General features: G+C 41.2%; 1 protein-coding gene across 18 annotated transcripts in view; it reads left to right on the top strand.

The window, feature by feature from the left end:
* The window catches only part of TBC1D1 (TBC1 domain family member 1), a 225689-nt gene that overhangs the window by 113301 nt on the left and 95867 nt on the right, over nt 1–16521 (top strand). For 15 of the 18 annotated variants that reach the window (XR_015165491.1, XR_015165489.1, XR_015165490.1 and 12 more), the window contains 6 exons: nt 347–802; nt 2711–2800; nt 4493–4597; nt 5106–5238; nt 9597–9688; nt 15335–15445. Coding sequence is in view for 14 of the 18 variants with exons in the window: in XM_086406158.1 (XP_086262284.1) it covers nt 347–802; nt 2711–2800; nt 4493–4597; nt 5106–5238; nt 9597–9688; nt 15335–15445 (987 nt within the window). In the remaining 4 variants the exon portion in view is untranslated. Of the gene's footprint in view, nt 1–346; nt 803–2426; nt 2502–2710; nt 2801–4492; nt 4598–5105; nt 5239–9596; nt 9689–15334; nt 15446–16521 lie in introns of those variants that run through there. The other 3 variants (XM_086406162.1, XM_086406161.1, XM_086406159.1) reach the window with 1 other exon arrangement.

Raw genomic sequence — 16521 nt, 5'->3', positions numbered from 1 at the left:
CCCCGTGTGATGAAATATGCAGTGCATGGATGTGGGGAGCATGACGTGGCTCCTGTGGTCGCAGGCCCTGTGCATCCCAACCACTGTGCTGTGCTGGGCTTAGTCACTCAGTCCTGTCCGACTCTTTGCTACCCCACGTATGTGTGTAGCCTACCAGGCTCCTCTGTCCAAGGGATTCTCCAGGCAAGAATACTGGAGTGGGTAGCCATTCCCTTCTCCAGGGGATTTTTCCAACCCAGGGATGGAACCGGGTCTCCTGCATTACAGGCGGATACTTTTCCAGCTAAGCTACCAGGGAAGCCCAACCACAGCAGGTTCCAAATGACATTCCTTCCTTTCCCTGCAGGTGCCTGAGATCATCAGTTCCATCCGGCAGGCTGGGAAGATCGCCCGCCAGGAGGAGCTCCGCTGCCCTTCGGAGTTCGATGACACATTCGCCAAGAAGTTCGAGGTGCTGTTCTGCGGCCGCGTGGCCGTGGCGCACAGGAAGGCTCCACCCGCCCTGATCGATGAGTGCATCGAAGGCTTCAGTCACGTGAGCGGTGGCTTCTCCTCGGATCAGTTCCGGTCTGCACTGCAGCCACCGGGGGATGGGGAGCGGGGCCCGCGGCCGATGCGCAAGTCCTTCTCGCAGCCCGGGCTGCGCTCCTTGGCCTTCCGAAAGGAGTTTCAGGATGCAGGCCTGCGGAGTAGTAGTTTCTTCAGCTCTTTTGAGGAGAGCGACATCGAGAACCACCTGATTAGTGGACACAATATTGTGCAGCCGACAGATATTGAGGAAAATCGAACTATGCTCTTCACGGTAAAATATTATCAAGCCTCCTGCACATCCCCAATCTGGCCTTTGTGTTCAAAAGAAAATCTGCTTAGTCGAACAAAGATTATCTGTGAATTGCTTTTGGATTTATGTGTGAATCCGTATATTTTTATTCTGAATAATTCTTTTGTCAGGATAGAATCCTTATTTAATCCCTATTAGCCTTGGGAATCATCAGGGGGTAACAAACAGAATCTATCTTACATCCTGTATGATTTTTATCTGCCTCCCACGTGGTGGTGAAGACATCTTTTCAATGTGGATCAATTAATGTGTGTAAAAGAGGCTCCAGAAGGTTTTTTTTTTTTTTTTTTTAACTTATTTCAAGTAATATATTTCAGCAAAATTTTTTGGAAAATACCCCTTCTTTATTATTTTTATTAATTTGTAAAACTACTTACACTTTGTTACCTGGGTAATTGGGGATAATATGATATTTGAAATTGATACCCAAACTACAGTATTAGTTTAGCCAGTTGCTTACTCTTTTCTAGAAATAATTTGATAAACTGACAGTGAGCCAAATGCCAGAAAAGGCATGGGCAGGAGGCTGTCCCTGGCTGTTGAGGCTCCTGGGTTCCAGGCTGATCCCAGCTGTTCTGGAAAGGTTGCTGTCCTGGGAGTCCTCTGGGTCTGAGCTGATGGGACTCAGCTGGCTCCCTAGTGAGCTGGCCTCTGCAATATGGGAAACAGATTGTTCTCAGCCTCCTCTGTCTCTTCTTTGGCCTAAGGCTGACTGAGAGTTTAGGGAGAGAGCAAGGTAACATTTCTGTGCCTAACTCAGGGCCAAGTGATGAGGAAGCTGGCTGTGTAGATATACAGGTTTGAAATCAAGATGGAGTGTCAGAGGGCCGATTTCTTCCTCTTTTCATGGTTGACCTAATATACTGAAAAGAGTGCTACGTTGGCAGTCAGACTGGTGTTGTAATGTGTGATCTGTATTTAAAAAAAAAAAAAAAAACCACCAAAACCTCTTGGTATCATTGGGAAAGTTGCTTAGTGCATTTATTTTCAAGTACTTATTGTGTAAATGCTCTCCACAGGGTCACTTGCAACATGCTAGAAATACAACAATGAACAGGACAGGCATGATCTCTGCCCACGTGAAATTTAGATTCCAGTGAGAGACTGACAACTGATTGTATGAGTAATTGTCTCACTAAAATTGTGATAAATGCTGCAAAGGATGCTGTGAGGGCTTCTGGGGAATCAGGGCTTTCTGAAGGCAGTGATAGTCACTGAGCAGAAGTGTCATTGTGGCCAGCTAGAGGAGCATCCTGGGTTCAGGGAGCAGCAGGGGAGGGAGGGAAGCTGCACAGTTAACTATGGTTATTGCGACACAGTCCTCTGCTCTAACGGAGATCTGTTAGGCTGACCCTCGTCTGTAAGACAATGTTAGTTTGTGCTCGCACTGTTAGCTTTTTTAGGAAGTCAGGTAAGCAGGAGTGAGTACCTAACACAGTATGTACTCAACAATTGGTAGATTTTAAACAATAATTTAAGAAGACTTTTCTGATCATTAGAAAGTGTCCTGGAAATTTTAAAAGAGAAGCTCCTCTATCCTTGGAGATTCACTTATGCAGAAACCTCTCTCTCTTACAAAGGGGAGCTGTGGGAACCTGAGGCTTCGTGACTAACTTTGAGATATTTGGTCCTCTCACCTCAAGACTGCTGCCTGATGAAGGTGAACACACTGATGATTGTCTCCTACCCGAAGCCTGTAGAATAGAGTGTGACCTGGAAGTGGTCTTCTACATGATATGGTCCCTGCTCAGTAGGAGCTTGAGCCATTGATTCTTTATTTCCCTAGGTCATGAAATGAGAAAGTGTGTGTAATAAATCTGAATTCAGTGTTCATGCAAAGCTAGTTTCTTTCTTTCTTTGTCTTTTAAGATTGGTCAATCTGAAGTTTACCTCATCAGTCCTGACACCAAAAAAATAGCGTTGCAGAAAAATTTTAAGGAGATATCCTTTTGCTCTCAGGTAAATGGACGTGGGTTATCAGCTCAACTGCAGTTGCATTTTTTTAATGAATTATTTTACTGTCTGTCATTCAACCGAAGTAGCTAAGGTTACAAGATGTATGCTTTCTAAGTGCTGGGTTTGTGATCTTGCATTTCCTTTTGTATATTAAGGCAAAATATAATTTTGAAATTAAAATTTTTGCTTTTAGTGACCATAACTTAACTGGAGAAAGAAGGTCTCCTTTTCCTTTTTTCCCAGTCATTGGTAGTAATGGTCCACAGTCATGGTTTCCAGGTGTATGTGTGTCTGTATGCATATTTATATATACATTCATACACACTAATGTATTTTTTAAAATACTTATTTTTACTTTCTAAGAATTCATGACTTTTGGGATACCAAGATCATTATTTCTTCTTCCTTAAAATATAATGAATAATGACTACCTTTGAGGATTTTTCCTTAGAGTACAGTGTCTACTTGAGTTCTTTCCTGAAAATCTCCTGGGTGTGTTTCATAGAGAGATTTGGAGAATCTGTCAGTTATAATGAGCTATGACAACTTTTTACTCAGAATCTTCCTAGCAAAAATGTGTTACTATTTGGGTAGTTTTAAAAAGTCTGAAATCATTTTCTCATTTTCATTTTCTCAAAATTAGTATGATATAATGAAACTCTCATTGTTGATTTATAATGTGATCTATGTAATGATTCAATAGGGAATTTTCCCCCCAAAGGTGAAAATGACGTTCATGCATAAGATCGACTAGAGAACCATTTACAAAGAAAATGTTTTTTCCAAATCATATTCTCCTTTGGAGTAACCTCTTGCATATGCTTAACTTGCTGTTGGAGAACATTGATGGCAGTGCCAGGATGTGTCAGTGATTGCTCGTTTATTGGGAAATATTTGACCTGAAAGTGAGATTCTCCATAGACATTTTATCTTGATTTGCTTGTATTTCTCTTGAAATGGTAATATTAAATATTTGCTTTTTCATATGGTAATTTTGTTAATTCCTAAAGGATGTTTACAAGTTTACATGATCACCTGCCCTTCAAGCTGTCAACACTCTGCATGCTGGTGCTTTTAGGAGGTGCTATCTTATCTGTATTAAGGTGGTTCTTAGCTGATACTTTCAAAACAAGTGTACATATTAATATTTATTAAAAAGAGCTCTTAGGAAACTGGTACAGCTTTGGCCTTAATATCTTATGTTTGAAAGTACCTCTGTTCGTTGTGTGTATAACTTTTGACTCATTCCTCCTACCAGTTTACTTCAGGATTTACTTGTTTGTTATTTTAGGAGTACAAATATTTTAAATCCTTTCCTTTAATTTTTGTGTCTACGTGTGTTTGCTTGTGTATGTGTACAGTTGTGTTTCTTTGTTAATCTCTCATTTACTTTTTCCTTAATACTCAAGAAAAGTTCTCATTTTTCTGTGTCAGCTTTTCTCCACTTCCTCTCACTACTAAAATGAGGATAAAAGCTCTGGTTTTCAGATCCTGCTTGTAGGAATAGTCAGAGGAGTAACATTTTAGTAGAACTTCATATTTGAAAGATGTTTTTAGATATTTAAAACATCTGGAAAACAGTAATTTCACAGTGTCCTTTAAAACCGTGCTGTGTGAGTCTTCAGCTGCGCGTGTGGCAGTGGTGCCTCCTCTGGGTACAGCTTACCATTCTTGCTCTTTCCCTGCCTTCCACAGGGTATTAGACATGTGGACCACTTTGGGTTCATCTGCCGTGAGTCTTCCGGAGGTGGAGGCTTTCATTTCGTCTGTTATGTGTTTCAATGCACAAATGAAGCTCTGGTAAGTGAGAAGGGGCTCTTCTTACCTTGAAATCTCGTCTACAGGGGATGTCAGCCTCACTGATTTCTTTACATAGCAAAACTATGTGGCTTCACTGACAAATTACTTGGTTTTCATTATACTTTTGTGACTATTTAATAACCAGTTAATATACACTTGAGACTTACTTGGGTGCACATTTTCAATGTTCATCATGCTTAAAGGCCTGCTCACTTTCACCCTCTGCTTTAGCATCTTTCAAAAGTCATTTTGGACTTTTGATCAGAAGAGTTGGTTTTCGTTCAGTATTTAATTTGCATCTAGTTTTTACCTTCCCTCCTTGAAAAGCCTTGAGCATTTGTAGTGTTTCTAGACTATGTATAATCCTAGTGGTTCTTAATGATTATTATCCATTAACCTGTGACTAACAGTCCAGAAGAATCTTAAGTACTGGGTCTTTCCACAGAGTCCTGAAATCTCTGCCAGATCATTTTAAATGGACTTTCTGCTCTCTGTCGTCTCTGATCAGGTGGATGAGATCATGATGACCTTGAAGCAGGCCTTCACGGTGGCTGCTGTGCAGCAGACAGCCAAGGCGCCAGCCCAGCTGTGTGAGGGCTGCCCCCTGCAGGGCCTGCACAAGCTCTGCGAGCGGATCGAGGGTGAGCCGGGGCGGGGTGGGGTGGGCAGGAGTTCAGGGTCCTGGGCAAATTCGTTGGAAGGTTCTGTCCCACGGAGGCCAATGTTAGTTACAGGGGTCATGGATGGATGTCCTCTGTATATCAGGTGCTACCATCTCCCCTCGAGGGGCCCGGAGGAGGGTGGAGGAGTTAGAGGAACAGAGGGCACAAGACGAGTTGCGCTGTTAATCATGGTGGGGTGAGTGTCCAGTTGGCTGCCAAAGAGGGATCTAGTAAGATGAGAGGTAAGAATTACCACTGAGTGAGCCGATTGCATGGCTTCCCTGGTGGCTCACTGCAGCTCTCCTGCAATGCAGGAAACCCAGGTTTGATCCCTGGGTAGGAAAGATCCCCTGGAGAAGGAAATGGAAACCTGCTCTAGTATTCTTGCCTGGGAAATCCCATGGACAGAGGAGCCTGGTGAGCTGCATTCTGTGGGGTTGCAGAGTTGGACACGCAAAGAGTCCGTTACAAGGTCAATGATAGCTTCTTCCAGAGCAGTTTTAATGGTGAGGAATGGCCAGAGGGCAGGTTGCAGTTGAGGAGCCAGTGAGAAAGAGCACAGGAAGTATTGCTCCAAGTTTTTCTAGGAATTTGGCTTGGGGAGAAACTGCAATAAATGTTATGATTTCCATGCTTAAGATATGCCTGGCACTGTACTGTTTTCTTTAACATGTATTATCATCCATTTAATCCTCACCACTTTGTGGAAGGAAAAGGGATTACTGCACATTTGAGGGATAAGCAAACCGACTTTCTGGGGCTTGGGGATGATAACCATCCTGATGGATGTGAAGTGGTATCTGATTTCCCTTTTTAAAGACAGATTGACATGATCTTAAGGTCTTCAAGGTTCACTTGCTGACATTCCAGTGCTGTTTAAAATGGATCAAAATGATTAACATTTTCAATCATGTTTTCCTAGTTGTTCCTCTTTGCTGACATGATACAAAATATATCTGGGAACAAGGAAAGTTGTGCTTTAACAAGAGATCCCATCTGAGGGCATCACTAGTTCTTTCCTTAGTGGTTGTGAGATAAGGTAAACGATGACGGCAGTGTCCCCTATGAGCTTGTTAAGAAGCCTGCAGTGACTTCGGCCTTGAAGATAAAGCAGATTCTGACCTGCAGGAGCTGGAAGGGTTCCAGAGTTCCACTTGACAAATCTTTCTTTGGTCTGGCTTAGCTTTCAGAGAGCTATACCTGAAAAGTTTAATTATGGTAGGGATTTTGCTGCTGTAGTTTCAGAGTGATTATTTAATTCATCTTTTTACTGGATAAGATCCAAGCAAAGCAGAAAGCTATGCTAATGTAAAAACATCCATTAACTAGCACAATTAGAAGACTGGGGAGGGTACGTTTTGCCTACGTGATGGGAAGCACTTCTAAAGCATCGATGGCACATTATTACAGCCGTCCTTAGTAAGGGAGATGCTGATTATTTTATGGATAGTTAGTTTCAGGTTCTTACATTTTGCTAGATTGCATCCCTACCCAGGGATCCAACCCAGTTCTCCCGCATTGCAGGCAGATTCTTTACCATCTGAGCTACCAGGGAATCCCCAAGGAGAATGAAATCGTTTATTAAAGCTCATTGTATGTACCCATAACAGTGGTTCTAATAGGAAGTTATGATCTGGCCAAGAACATCATAAACAGTGGAGAGGAACAATGAATGACATGGCCACAAAAAGAAAGACTTAAAGACTGTTTTCTTAATCAACTGATGTAGTTAATACGCTCTGGAATCCATAAAGTAGAATAAATAGACTGTACTTGTGGGTGCCATTGGACACTTAAAACACATAAGAGGGGCAGCTGTACAGATTCTGTGTTTGGACTCTCTACAACTGCTAGTATTTATATAGCATTTTGCTTATTTTAAAGTTTAGAGGAACATTTTGGGAATTCTGGCATAAATTACACTTTCACTAAAAAGAAAAAGTTGAACTGAGGTTTCCTTTTGCTCTCCAAGTAAATTTGCCTTCGGCAAAGCGAAACTATTCATCAGTGCTCCCTTTAATAAGAGCCTTTTCTGGCGGCCAGCATGAAGGCAGACTGACTTGCTGCCCTTCTCTCCTGTAAAACCTTTGGCATCACGTGGGGAATGCTGCCTTCTTGCTGCAGAAACCCCCAGGAGCGGCTGAAAGTGTTGAGAAGCCCCACGGAGGGTGCACAGTGGAGAGTAGGCATGGAGGCTGGAGGATCAGCTTTGATTTGAGATGGGGAAGAAAGGACTTAATGAATTGAGAGCTCCTGATAGACCTGTCTACGGATCTCTGCATACCTGCTGAATATAAAGAGTGGACTGTATTGTATGATTTCACCTGAGATTGTTAGAAGTATGTATAATAAGCCTAACTCTTCTTGAGGTTTTTCTCCGTATGTGAATGTTTCATCAAACGGTACAAATGTGTCCGCGAGAGGATGCTTGGACGGTATCATTGACATCCAGATGCAGGGAGGATTTTTATTTAATGACTTCTGAGTGCTAATTTTGCTCATAACTGTAAACAGTGTTTCGATTCAGCCTGTAAGGAGTTAGTGCAGTGAAGGCATCGCTGTTTCCCTGGCTGGTGTGACCTGACAGCTTGCCAGAGGAGTAGCTGAATAAACTGTGCTCTGACAAATCGAGCTGTCCTTTCTGCACCTTTAATCACTTCTCTCTTTTAAATTGAAGAATAGTTGACTTCCAATATTATTAGTGTCTGTGTGCAACGTGGTGATTCAGTATTTTTGTATCTTCTGTACCACACAGTGTCATCATAACATGATTGACTGCATTCCCTTTGCCATACATCACATCCCTGTGACTTATTTATATTATAACGGGTAGTTTAATCCGCTGGTACATCTTAGTCCCCTTCACTTATTTTGCCCTTCCCTTCTGCCCTACGGCCAATAGCTTGTTCTTTGTGAGTCTATTTGTGTCTTGTTATATTTGTGTTTTAGATTCCACATATAAGTGAAAATCTGCCGTACTTGTCTTTTTCTGCCTGACTTATTTCACTGAGCAGTTCACTTTGGTATTGAAGTCACTGGGGTCAGGTGACTTGACTGTGTGTGGATTAAGGGAGGCAGTGGAGTGTTCTGGAGTGGTCTCTGGAGGCAGATCAACGCGGGTCAGATTCTCACTCTGTCCCTTACGTAGCTGATGACACTGGACAAAGTATTTGACTTGATTGTGCCTCAGTTTCTTCACCTATGGACCTTGGGATTACTGTATATAGTGCCCACTTTCAGGATTATGTTGAGGGTTAGATGAGATTGTGCAGTGTTCCCGTAAAGTGGCACAGCAGTCATTAAAAAAAATACTGGCTTTTATTTTTATGGTGGCCGTTTAGGGTTTTCTTGGCCAAAAAAAAGGTGGTGGGGGAGTACCTCTGGAAGGACTTCTAGAAGCTGCAGTGGTTTGAGCTGGGGCAGTGGCCTCGCCACTGCTTGCTGAGAAGGGTGGGGCCCCTGCCTTCTGTGGCAGGGAGAGCAGGGAGTGCTGGCTCTGGGACAGACAGGCTTGGCTGCTAATTGGCCTCCTGACCTGTCAGTTGCCTGGCTTCTCTGGACCTCGGCAAACTCATCTGTAAAACAGAAGCCTGATTTCCAAGTCCCTGTTCTTGATTTCCGAGATGCGCATCTGGCCATCCTCATTATGAGGATAAATCTGGCCTAGAGCCTGGCCCAGCGGCTCACCCTCAGGAGGAAATGGGCTGGCGAGTGGATAGGGACAGTGAAGTGAAAGTGAAGTCGCTCAGTCGTATCTGACTCTTTGCAACCCCATAGGCTGTAGCCCACCAAGTTCCCTGCTTGAGGAGAGGAGTGGGTTGCCATTTCCTTCTCCAGGGGAGATTGTCTAGTTTACATATAAACACTCATGACGTTTTATCATTTTCTGAGGACAGTGTTCCAGTTGTGTGCGATATTTTAACATGGAGTAGTGGTAGAAAGAAAAATGATTTGGAGCCACACGAGGCTGAGGTAGAGTCCAGTGTGTTGGACTTCGGGAGTCTTGTGAGCTCTCTGGGTCTCAGTTTTGTTAAACTGTAAAATGGGGCTAACCAAGCCCTCTTCGTCAGGTGGTTCTAGTATAAAATGAAATGATACACACCTGACATTTAAGTGGGCGTCTAGCACATGAGGGCTCAATCAAAAACTGTTACTTGTTGTCAGTGTCCTCATCACTGACATTGTTATTGATTAGAATTTCCATAAGACCTCCGATGCCTAGAGAGGCCTAGAGAGGGAGGGAAGGCATGTAAGAGAGGGAGTGGGAATGGAAGGTGTTAACTCTACCTCCTGACTGTTACGGAGTGTGTTCTCAGGTCTCTCTTTTTTCTTAATAGGAATGAATTCTTCCAAAACCAAACTAGAACTCCAGAAGCACCTGACAACATTAACTAATCAGGAGCAAGCAACTATTTTTGAGGAGGTTCAGGTACAGTACTGGTTTTTAATTTCCAGAAAGGGGGTGGGGCGGAAAAAGGCATCTTCTCTGTGGAATGTTATCATAAAAAATAGCAAAGCAGACCTGTTGGAGCCCTGAGGAAGTGGGCCTGAGTTCCTCTTGGTTTGAGCTTTAACAGTCTCAGGACAAGGGCAAGGTCAGTATTGCAGACTCCTGTGAGAACTTGGCTTTCGTGTGAAAACTACTAACCCAGGGGAGTGCTCTCTTAAGGAATGAGAGGAAGGAAATTATAAAGTAGAATGAGCCTCAGCCTGGGATACAGAGGACCCTGGACTTTGGTCCCTGAGCACTGCTTTCCCCAGAGACTTATGCCAGCTCCGTTCCACTCAGGATTTCAGACCTCAGTGTGGGAATCTTAAGGATATAACATTTTGTACATGAACTTGAACATAAGTTTCCCTCCTCGCTCTTTTTTTTTTCAGTTTTGAAAATACATTTAAATGTTGCCTACACTATATAGTATATCAAATCTAAACATAAAAGCAAAATATAGGACAAAACCCAAGCTCATTGGTTTCCTGCTTTAACCCTGGAAACTCGCTCTCATCCTTGCATTTAGATGCATGTATCTCAGGGAGACCACGCTCTGTGTGCTGGTCTGCCTGTAGTCCGTTCATTATGAATCTTTGATGAGCTCATCAAAAATGTCATGTCTGCTTTTGCAAAGGGACGTTTTCTGTGGTTTCCTGGCACTTTTTCTCGGGAGGCGATCACAGCAGAACAAAGCATAATTGTCTTGTGAGGAGAGTGGCGGGGGCTTTGCACATAGAGGGGTCTTCAAACAAAGCAAGAAGGCCATTAAGTCTAGGTTGTCAGTTTTCTCTTCCTCCTCACTGGGGAAAAGGCTACAGACAGGACCCATGATCTGTTTTCTGTTAAGAGTGAGAAATTAAAGAATTGTCTTTTTCTTTTTAATCACATGTTCTCAGTTCTCCTTTCCTTGGTCTTCTGCAGTAAAATTAGAAAGAGTTTGAATTTTATAAATAGCTTAGAATGTTATTTTCACAATTATCAGTTGTTCTTAAATTTTCTTGTGTTCTTCTGAATCGAGGCACTACTTAATTTTCTTAAAGGATCTTTAGAGTTCTAAGTACACAGTACTCTCAGACAGACTTAATGTGATTGGTACTTAGAATTCTTAAATAGATGGACAATTTGCTTCTGATTGATAATGCATTTGTGATGGGAGCTGGGGCCTTTTTGCTGGCTTACTTTGTTGTAGTGCCATCAAGTCTCTTTAGCAAGCATAGAGGATTCATTCCTTCCCTGATGTGACTTTGCTTTCTTTTTCATTTAGACAGCACTATGTAACTTTCCCCCAAACAGTGTGGTGAATCAGGGAAGGTAACACCCCAGCTATTGTTCTGCAGCAGTGACAGGTTCCTGATAGATGTGGTTCTGAGGTTCTCTTTGATGCATGTGAGTTAGAGACACTCCAATATATTATAACAAAGAGACTTTAGAGAAAATCAGGGACAGAAGTTTGCTTCAAAAAATTCATTCAGTTAATATACTGGGATCCCTATGTGTTGTTGTAGCAGGTTCTGTAATTTTTGATTAAAGACCAAAAAGAAGTCATATTGTTCATTGGCTTTGCATAACCAGCTTGTAGTTTGTCCTTCACCCTTGTAGGTGTAGCTCTTCTTTGAATAATACACACTTCACATGGATCTCGTCTTCTGATGGCTTATTGATAGTCTTGTTATTTGCTCAATGACTGTTTTTGTTTTATATAAAATATTATATAAACCAAGTCACTAGTTTCTTTTTAGGTAGTAGTGCCTGCTAATGCATTTGAAAATCATGCATTTTGAATGGATCATAAAGAAAAAGTGGCTTTGCAGTGTCATGAGACCTCTTATAAATAGAATGGTTAATATTTTTCCTTTCAGTTTTTTCTGGAGAAAAGTTGTTTCTGAGGAATTCTCCAAGGGCAAGTCTTTATAAAACAAATGTAATTACTATTGAAATAATTGTACTTAAAGCATACACTGGGCTTCCCCGGTGGCTCAGATGGTAAAGAATCTGCCTGCAGTGTGGGAGACCTGGATTCAATCCCTGGATTGAGAAGATCCCGTGGAGGAAGTCATGGCAACCCACTCCAGTGTTCTTGCTTGGAGAATCTCTATGGGCGGGGAGGAGCCTGGTGGGCTATAGTCCACAGGGTCGCAAAGAGTTGGACACGACTGAGCAACTAAGCACAAAGCTTACATATTCATTGTTTTTGTAAGTAAATGTTTCATGGGGAAATAAAAGTGCAACCCAAGTGGAACCATAAAGGAAAATAAATTAATTACTATGCAAATGATGCTGAGGTTTATCACTGCTGCCAACAAGCTGGCTTTGACTCTGAGCTCTGAGAGGAGGCCTTGGTGCCAGATGGGCATGTGGATGTGCTAACCCTTCTCTAAGAGAACTCATGACACTGCAGAGCCACTTTTTTTTTATTTATGACCTTTTTGAAATGTACAGTTTCCAAACACGTCTAAGTGGACATGTGAGAAGCCTCCCTCCTGGCAGGATCTGGCTCTGTCCTTGTGCTGGCCGGCTGTGCTGAGTCCACGTCGGTTGTCCTGGGGAGAAGTTGCTTTCAAGCTGAATAGGGCTAGTAAAGAAAATGCCTCAGATGTCAAATTCTCTTCATCTGATTGAGTGTATTTCAAGGAATGACTTAATACTCAACTGAGTAGGTAAACCAAATAGATGTATACTCAATAAATGCTGATAATGAATTAAATAACATGACATGACTTTACAAGTTAAAGATTAATAGCTAGAGGAGCTTTTTTCCCCCTCTTGAACAGAATATATAGGGACTTAGGTGGATTTTTCCACAGTTTTAAAATTATTTGTATAAGATTTCATTATAATTTTTTAAAAAGATGTCGTTGTCCAACTAAGCATTTTAAGTAGACTCCTCAGAAGACCATAGACCTTCTCAGCATGCTGGTATTCGTAGACAGTGTTGGAAACTGACTCTCATATTGCTTTTATAACTGGTTTATAGCCCCACATCTCATAGAAAGGAGGTTAAAAACATATAACAAAATTGGCTTTGTTACTTTTAACAGGCAATTGTTTTGTATTGTTCTTTCTTAAAAAATTAACTAATGATAGAAAAGCATACAAATCAGTGGTGTGTCAGTCAATGAAATAAATTTTCTTTGAGGTATAGTTGATGTATAATAGTACTTGAGTTTCAGGTGTACAATGTAGTGATTCACAGTTTTTAAAGGTTTATAGATATTACATACATAATGCATATATATATAAGTAATATATATTATATATAATTATATGTTGTATATAATTATACCTCAGTTTTTAAAGGTTTATAGTTATTACATACAATATATAATCATATATGCTATATAATTATATATTATACATAATATATAGTATATCAGTTTTAAAGGTTTATAGTTATTATATATAGTAAATATATTTAACAACTTTATTATAAAATTTTGACTGTATTTCAGTGAATTTTTATAAGATGAATACACCTTGCAGCAACACACAGGTTAGGAAATAGAGCATTTCCAGCCTCAGAGCCCCACCTTGGTCCTGCCCCAGGTAACCGGCATCCTGATTCTTGACCTGACCATAGGTTAACTTTGAATAAGCAAGTTAATTTTGACTGCAAAGCGATATTATCCAACTTGATTCCCCATTAGTTTCCTTAGACCTGTCTCTTGGACTCATGAATGTTTATGAGATTAAGTCACCTACAGGACATAATGATTTTCCCCTTTGGAGAATGGTGAAGTTCCCTGGGAGGCATTCAAGGGACTTCACTCAATGGAAGGGTAGCCCGTAGTCACGTTTCAGTTATTGTAAGGAAGCGTTTATTTCTTGACCTCGTGTGACACCACAGACACGATCTTCTCAGCCTTAGTGTCTTTCCCCCCATGGTGTTTAATGAGCTCCATGGTGCGATGTCTCGCTGGCCTGTGTCTCGCATAGGCCAGCAGCTGTGGGAGTACACTGTGCTCGATTTAGTCTCATTTTCTGTCCATTCCAGTAGTTTCTTTCATGTGTATATTGAGGAAAAGAGAATGTACTAATAATGCTCCTCTCTTACTGCTGCATTCTTGGGCTATTTTGATATTGAAAATAATCAATTGTGAAGAATTTTCTCCAAGGAAAATACAGATTTTCTTGTGAGAGTGCCCAAAAGTTTCACTGAAGATTAGGAAAAGAAAGAATGGGTCAGCTCTCGAGTACCTGCTCAGAGGCTTCGTAATTCCCGTCTGCTTCTCTTTCTTGCAGTTTTTTTTTTTTAAATAGACTTATTTTTTAGAGTAGTTTTACAGAAAAAGTGGGTGGAAATACAGAGAGTTCCCATAAAACTTCTCATGCCCCTTCCCCCTCCTCAAGCCAGTTTTTCCTATTAATGACTTGTCTTAGAGTGGTACCTTTATGACAATTGAGCCAGTATTGACATGGTAACTGAAGTCTGTAGTTTACTTCAGGGTTAATTCTTCTGATCATTTACTACCATTTCCTTGAGTGGCAGGAACACTTATTTAAGATGATCTTTGCATTTAAGGGAGGGAATGTTAGAAGGTGTGGGTTAGGTGTTACCTCTGCTCTCTTTCTAGCCTATGACACAGGGTAAACTTGTTCCTTAGCTGGGCTGCTCAGAACAGCCTTGATTCAGCCTCAGATGCTTGTGTAGTTGATCTGCTTATTATACACCCAGACTTGGTTTTAAAGGGCAAGCTAGAGGGTTGGGGTAGGGAGAGAGAAGAAGCAGGGCAGTGGAAAACTGTCATTATATATATATAAAAGTTTATAAACTGCAGGCTTTGTGTATCTCCGGAGTAATTCAGTTTTGTATGCTTCATATTCAGGGAAAATAATTGAATACATTAAATTAGATGGTCTTCTAAATACGAACTCTGGTATTTCAAGTCCAAAGAGTCTGGGAGCTGGAGGAGACCTTGGAGTGTATTGCATGCATAATCTTCATTTGAACAGACAGAGAGGCTGAGCTTAAATGAGTTTCCTTTGATCCCTTTTCCGGGCAGCACCTTGAACCTACATGACCTGATTTCTAGGTCAGTGTGTTTTGCCACTACCTTGCCCGAAAAATAAAAGGAGTGCAAAGAATTTTTAAAATACGAGAAAAAAAAAGTTGAGTCTGTGCCATGAAATTTTGTGTGCAAGTGTATGCCTTTTGGGGCTCCCAGAAAATGCTTCCTGATGAACATGTTTGATATGTGAAAGGAGCCATGACCCTGCATCAGTTGCTATTTTCCTTTCTACTTCCCTAAGCGTAAGAGTTTATAAACGTGCAGGCATCATGGCTCTTGTCCTTTTCTGATGTTTTTAAGAGTATTTATTAAATATTTTAACTATGCCTCTATCTGATGTGAAATGTTTGTTTTAGGTATAAGGACATCAGAGGTCAGAAGCCAAATCTGGCCCACTGGCTTCATTGTTTCTTTTTAAAAATTATCTTCACTTTTAGGATCATTGGTGCCCCCTAGTGAGATGATTGGGTAAAAGCACTGGTCGATGGTGGAAGCTAGCATTTTCAAATGAATGGTTTAGCAGTCTTGGTGACAATTAAAAATTAATGTAAAATATTCTCTTTTTTTTAACCTTAAGAAATTGAGACCAAGAAATGAGCAACGAGAGAATGAATTGATTATTTCTTTCCTGAGATGTTTATATGAAGAGAAGCAGAAAGTTCACATCCATATTGGGGAGATAAAACAGGTATGGCATTTTTTCTCTTTGTCTGATTTCACCAGGACACTCTGTAGAACAGAGTCTTGGGGATTTTCTGAAGCTTTGAAACCTCTTTTCCTCCCTGCAATTTATTTTCACTTGTTACACATGTAGGGAAAATTTGGAAATGTGTAGATAGTGCTTGGAAAAGGTGAGGCGAGTTTCTGTCTGTGTCATCGTGGTGGCGGCAGAGTGGTCTTCTGACACGGGACTAGAGTAGGGCATCGAGTGAATGCTGCAACCTGAATGAGCTCCTTGAGCTGCAAGGAGCCAGGCCTATCATCTCACCTTTCTCCCTGATAAAATGAGGGTGACATTGTACAGCTTCTTTCACAATTACATACAGTGCCTGGAAATTCTTTCTACTAAAAATGCAGTGTGGATGTAAGATAGCACTACTGATAAATCGCATACAGTATTAGCCTGGTTTATATGCTGTTCAGATACAGAGCTTCTGTTTTACTTAGCATACTGGGGGTGTGGAGTTGGAAAAAAAAAAAGGATATTTTTTATATTCATCCTTGTTGTTGCATAAATCAGTAGTATGTTCCTTTTTATTCCATTGCATCAGCAGCGCAGTTTGTTTCTCCATTCTCCTTTTGATGGACGCCAAAGTTAACTTTAGGTGCTGGTTATTGTGAACAAGGCTGCTGGTGGATACTCTGTGACACCCCTGGATGGTGGGTTCTGAGCTGAGAACTTCATCCTAGCTTCAGAATTTAAACCTTGGCTCCAAATGTTCTTGCTTAGAGTTCACCCCTCAGTCTTGGCATGGGCAGTATGGGGACTGCAGTACAAGTCACTCTGGAGCCCCAAAGAAGAAGCTTATCCAAAAACCAGCATCAGCTTCAAAGGAGAAACTTCTAGATGCTTAGTTTAAAATAAACAAGGACTGTGTTATTTTCTAAATGTGAACTATTTTCCAAAGATTGTATTTTCAGATTACATTTGAATTATGGTGATAGACATAGAAAAGAACCTTTTTAGACCGTAGAGGAGACTAGAAGAAGCATTGAATTAAGTATACAGAGATTTTTATGGCTTGGTTTATAAAAAGAAAACCA

The sequence above is a fragment of the Bos grunniens genome, chromosome 6, assembly GCF_055505025.1.
Source record: "Bos grunniens cultivar Pamir isolate PY7600 chromosome 6, Bosgru_T2T1.0, whole genome shotgun sequence".
NCBI classification, from domain to species: Eukaryota; Metazoa; Chordata; class Mammalia; order Artiodactyla; family Bovidae; genus Bos; species Bos grunniens.
This window is presented reverse-complemented; position numbering and strand designations above follow the sequence as displayed.